Source organism: Chenopodium album, chromosome 4 (genome assembly GCF_948465745.1).
Source record: "Chenopodium album chromosome 4, dcCheAlbu1.1, whole genome shotgun sequence".
NCBI classification, from domain to species: Eukaryota; Viridiplantae; Streptophyta; class Magnoliopsida; order Caryophyllales; family Amaranthaceae; genus Chenopodium; species Chenopodium album.
In genome coordinates, this window is record NC_137837.1 from 26,176,332 (window position 1) to 26,181,178 (window position 4,847).

Consider the following 4,847-nt stretch of genomic DNA (forward strand, 5'->3'; position numbering starts at 1 on the left):
CAGTTGTGGTGCATGGAAATTGTCAGGGGTGCCATGTAGGCATGCCATTAGGGCCCTAATTGATGCAAAGTTAGACCCACATGATTTTGTTAGCTCCTGGTACTCTGTCAAGACATATAAGCAAGCATACAGTGTATGCATTAGCCCTATTCCAGACACAGAACAATGGCCTGCTGATGACTCTGGCAGAATTATCATGCCACCTAAGATGAAAGGGGGAATTGGAAGACCAAGTAGGAATAGAAAAAGGGAGGAAGGGGAAGTCCAACCAGGCAAGAGAAGCAAAACAGTCAAATGCTCTAAGTGTGGATGCTTTGGGCGTAATAAAGCAACCTGCAAGGGAGGCTTAACTGGGAAAGAGTTGAAGGCATCTGAGCCTTTTGTCATCAAAAACCCAAGGGTCAGAGACCAATCAAATGCAGCAAAAGCAGCAAATAAGTCTGCAGCTACTGATCAACAAGGAACAAAGCCTGCAGCATCTTCCAAGAAAGCACAGGGAAAGAAAGGCAAACAGTTTGCTGATGCAGCAACAATTTTGACAGCATCACAAATGCCTAGCCAGCCAGTCAACTTGTCCCAAGCAAACTCAGATTCTCAATGCTTATAAGTGCTACAGAGTAGTACAATAGCAGTTGGTTTTTTTGGCAGTGAAACATTTGGTTTTGTATAAGTTATCTTGGGTTTTTTGAACTTAACTTGTCTAGTTGGTACATATGTGTTGTTACCAATGTTCCCAAACATCTGAAATTTACTGATATATATGAATATAGCCAACTGTGGCCATTTTGTCTATTTTAAGTTGTCCTTATTTTTGTCATTATTTATAAATGCCAATTTTAATCATAAGATATATATGAATATAAATTCCTATGACTTCCCTATAAATCTGAAAGAACTCATACATAAGAAACACAGATAAATGTCAATTATTCGAAATTTCCATTCATTAACCCACAAAATACAACCTTTAACTTTTCATAATCTAACAATTACATGGAAAAACTAAAAGTTGCAGAACACAAATCTCATTTCAGAGATATAAAGAGTAGGACCAGGTACATGACAAGACCAATCCTAACAACCATGTAAACATAGCTTGCAAACTCATACGCTCTTTCAGTAAAATCAATAAATTCCTCTCTTAACACTCTCAAATTAGATGAGTCATCAAGACTTCCCATCAATTGTTCTTCAGAAACCAACACGAACAAACCACAATGCCTACACTTGTAATATGATCTCCCTGGATTCGAAATCGACTCAGAAACCCTAATGTCTGCAGTTCTTGGTGGATTGCAGTTGCATTGAATGTGTTTGACCCACATGGATCTTCCAAATCTCCTGCCAGAAGTTGAACCACCTGCAGAACTAGCCATGTCAGAGAAATACAGATCAAGAAGTGGAGAGAAGAGAAGAGAAAAAAAAAATTGCAGCAATGGATGGAAAGCAAAATGGAGAAGAGAAGAGGAAGTGGCACATTTATAGGGAAGTCATAGGGTGAACGTTTTTGGTGGGAAATAACAGACATTTTAAGGGGGAAAAGTTGGAGGGAAAGCATTTAAATGGGGGCATATAAGTCTTTTCAGTATATATCTCAGCTTTTAACCTAGAATTACTAAGTTATTAACGATTTATTAACAGACTAATCACGGTTGTTAAGAAGTCATAAACTGGGGTGTACCACCAGGAAGTCAAAAAAAAAATGTGGTAACGCTGGGAAAAGCCAAAACCTCAGTAGTACCAATGAGAATTTCCCTAATTTAATAATAATTATATTGCAAAACACAAATATCTAAAGTCCAACCGCAAAAATTAGAGCAAAATACATCAAACAGATCAAAAATAAAATAAAAAATTGCAACCACAACAAAAAGATCAAACGATTTATCGTGTAAAAAAAAATCAAAGAACAAGAGACATACAAGTTTCGGCAAATTTGGGATAAAAATCCCCAATAATTTGAATCTGGATTATCAACCCATTTTAATAACATTCAATCGATTTATCAAGATGACCCAACATAGATGAGTATCATCCTACTACATAAACCCATGAAACGCTGCTAAGCCATGATAAACTTCTTTCGAAACATATGGAACTTAATCGCTGTTTTGAGATCTTGAATAGCTTCATCAAACCTCTCATACTGCAATAAATAGCTGCAATAATATGGAGACTCATTGCCGAATCAAAATTCAATTCCCTGTATCTCTCAAACAATTTTGACGCTCCGAACAGGGGAGGGTATATCCGGGAAAGTAGAAGGTGAAGGAGAGTAAATATGTTTAAGAGGAAAGAGAGGAGAGAGAAGGAGAGGAAAAGGAAGATGAAGGAGATGGAGATTGAAAGTTGGAGGCAGAATGAAGAATAGTGATGTGTTAGGGTTCCATTTATTTTATTTTTCAGAGTAAGGGAGACCGGTTAAAGTGACATACAGGTTTCTCCGTTTTTTAATTTAAAAAAAAACTAAGAGAGACTGGTTTTGTTGTATAGTGGTCTCTCCCTTTTCAATTTTAAAATAAAAAAACTTAAGAGAGATCGGTTAAGTTACGTATAGGTCTCTCCCTTGTTAAATTTAAAATAAAATAAAAAAAAAGCCGTGAGAGACCTGTTATCTACAATAAATGGTCTCCGTTAAATTTTTATCTCATAACACAATGTCAAAGAGACCGATTATTTATAACATTGTGTCTCTTTGAACAAAGAGACCGGTTATTTGATTTACGGGTCTCTTATTTCGGGTCTCTTTGAGCAGTTTTGTAGTAGTGCAAAGTCGGAGTCTTTCCATGTTTATAAGAGAAGAGCCTTCCTTTTTTGCATGGTTAGCCAATATTTACTTACTAATGGTAGTATGCATATGGGTAAAGCTATTTTAGCATGTGCCATGGTGAAAATAGATGTCGGGTGAAATCTCATGCCATTAATTGTTCGTGACACAATGCTTAGCTTGGATGAATTGAAAAAAGACCCCAAAGCTCCACTTTGAGGATCTCCCATTTTATTAAGGTAGAAAATTTATACTTTAAATTACATAAATTAAAAATATAATTTTGTAACAATAATAACAATTCTAATTTATTCATGCAGGTTTGGTTAATGGAGAGACCTTGATTAATAAGTCCTCCTGACAATATTGAAAAATACACTCCAAATTGTCTTGTAAGAAGAAAGAAACGTTTCTTTTTGAAGATAGGTCGCCGGGAGTGGAGTAAAATTTTCGAAGCTTGCGACTTCTTTGCCAAGTGGGTCATCCCTTGGTGAAAAATTGAGAAGATGGTTAAGATTAATGTTCAACTTGCCTGCCATATTCCAAATTTATCAAAGATGACCTTTTATTTCCCTTGCAGGGTAAAAAGACAATGTGGCCTTGAAAAAACTATCCCTTCAAGGGGACCTTCGTAGACCCTATATGAGCAATTACTACATATATAGGCCATTGTTATATCATAGCTAGATGTACTAATGATCTTTAGGCTAGTAAAATAGGCCAAAGCCCACTTGGACAGATCCTATAAGGTCACACAATAGGCTTAGATCCAGCACGAGAGGAAGAGGCCCATGTTGGGCCTCATCCCCTAGTATGACCGACCATGAGGAGGGTTTAGAGAGGTTTCAGGCTTCCTAACCTAGTCTAATTATAATATGATTATAAGTAGACTAGGTGCCTAGGTTATTCTACAGAACAGTTTTACTATTAAGTTGAAACCCTAATTAGCAAACACGAAACCAACTTCTCTCATACTCTTCTCTCTTTCTCACGGCTCTCTCCTCCTCCCTTGGCGCCGGTTGTGGTGGTTCATGGTGGTTCGTTAGTCCATTAAAGGTGGTGATCGCAATTTTCCTCTTTCACTCGACCAATCTATTATTGGTGGACGGCTTGTTCTAAGCTCATGGACTAAGTAGAGCAGCAACGCTTAGGGCTCTCTTCTCTCTTTGGTTTTTCAGTCGATTAGCTTTGTGCATATCACGCTTTAAAGGTATGATTATGTGTCTTGTGTGTTATGAATGCGATCTTGGGATTAGGTACTTGATTGAATATGATTCATGATTTTCCGCTTTATAGTACTATAAACTCCTACATTTAGGCGATCAAGAAAATCAATTATAATTTAGTAAGTGTGGGAGAGAAAAGGTGGCTAGATCTTAATGAATTACAAGAGCTTAGACTTGATGCATATGATTGTGCTAGCACTTACAAGACGCGTTCTAAGGAAGCTCATGACAAGCTTATCGAGAAAAAGAAGTTTTGTGCTGGTGACAAGGTCCTCCTCTATAATTTCAAGATGAAGTTGTTCCTCGGAAAACTCAAATCTAGATGGAGTGGTCCTTTCATGGTGAAAGGTGTTTTTCCTAATGGAGCTGTGGAAATTTCTTCGATGGATTCAATATCTCCTTTCAAACTTAATGGTCATCGGCTCAAGAAGTATTTCAATGGTGTTTTTGTTGACCTTATTCACAAAATAACTCTTTATGATCCACCTTGACAAAGGGTGGAGAATGTCAAGCTAATGACTTTAAGCAAGCGCTTCTCGGGAGGCAGCCCGACTTTCTAACCTTCTTTCCATTTTTCTTTTGATTTTCTCTTTCTTTTTGATGGTTATGGACTAAAAAATTTTCTTTGTTTGTTATGATTTTAGGTAGTTTTGATATGATGGAGGTTAGTTTGCCAACAATCTTGGTAACAAAATTTGAAGATGAAGTGCTCTTGTGTTTATTGGAAGTTTTGATCGAGTAAGAATTGAACTTTGGTAGGTGCAAGATGGTGGGTTCATGAAATATGGATGTTGAACCCATTGCCAAGGGGTTTAGAAACTGCCCATGTTCGTGTTTATCATCATCATAGGTGT

The 4,847-nt window shown here is 37.1% G+C and overlaps 1 protein-coding gene across 1 annotated transcript; it reads left to right on the plus strand.

The window, feature by feature from the left end:
• The first annotated feature begins 1,435 nt into the window (after positions 1-1,435).
• LOC145627814 (uncharacterized) lies at positions 1,436-4,484 on the plus strand. The gene is made up of 2 exons (XM_081680160.1): positions 1,436-1,489; positions 4,086-4,484. Exons 1-2 carry the CDS (start codon positions 1,436-1,438, stop codon positions 4,482-4,484), a joined length of 453 nt encoding a protein of 150 aa, XP_081536286.1.
• Positions 4,485-4,847: the final 363 nt, after the last annotated feature.

Excerpts from the sequence above, each read along its gene's own strand:
- LOC145627814 (XM_081680160.1), top strand. The coding sequence starts at position 1,436 with ATGGATGGAAAGCAAAATGGAGAAGAGAAGAGGAAGTGGCACATTTAT. Across the intron at positions 1,490-4,085 it reads AGTGGCACATTTATAGGGAA|GCGATCAAGAAAATCAATTA; the intron begins GTCATAGGGTGA and ends TCCTACATTTAG.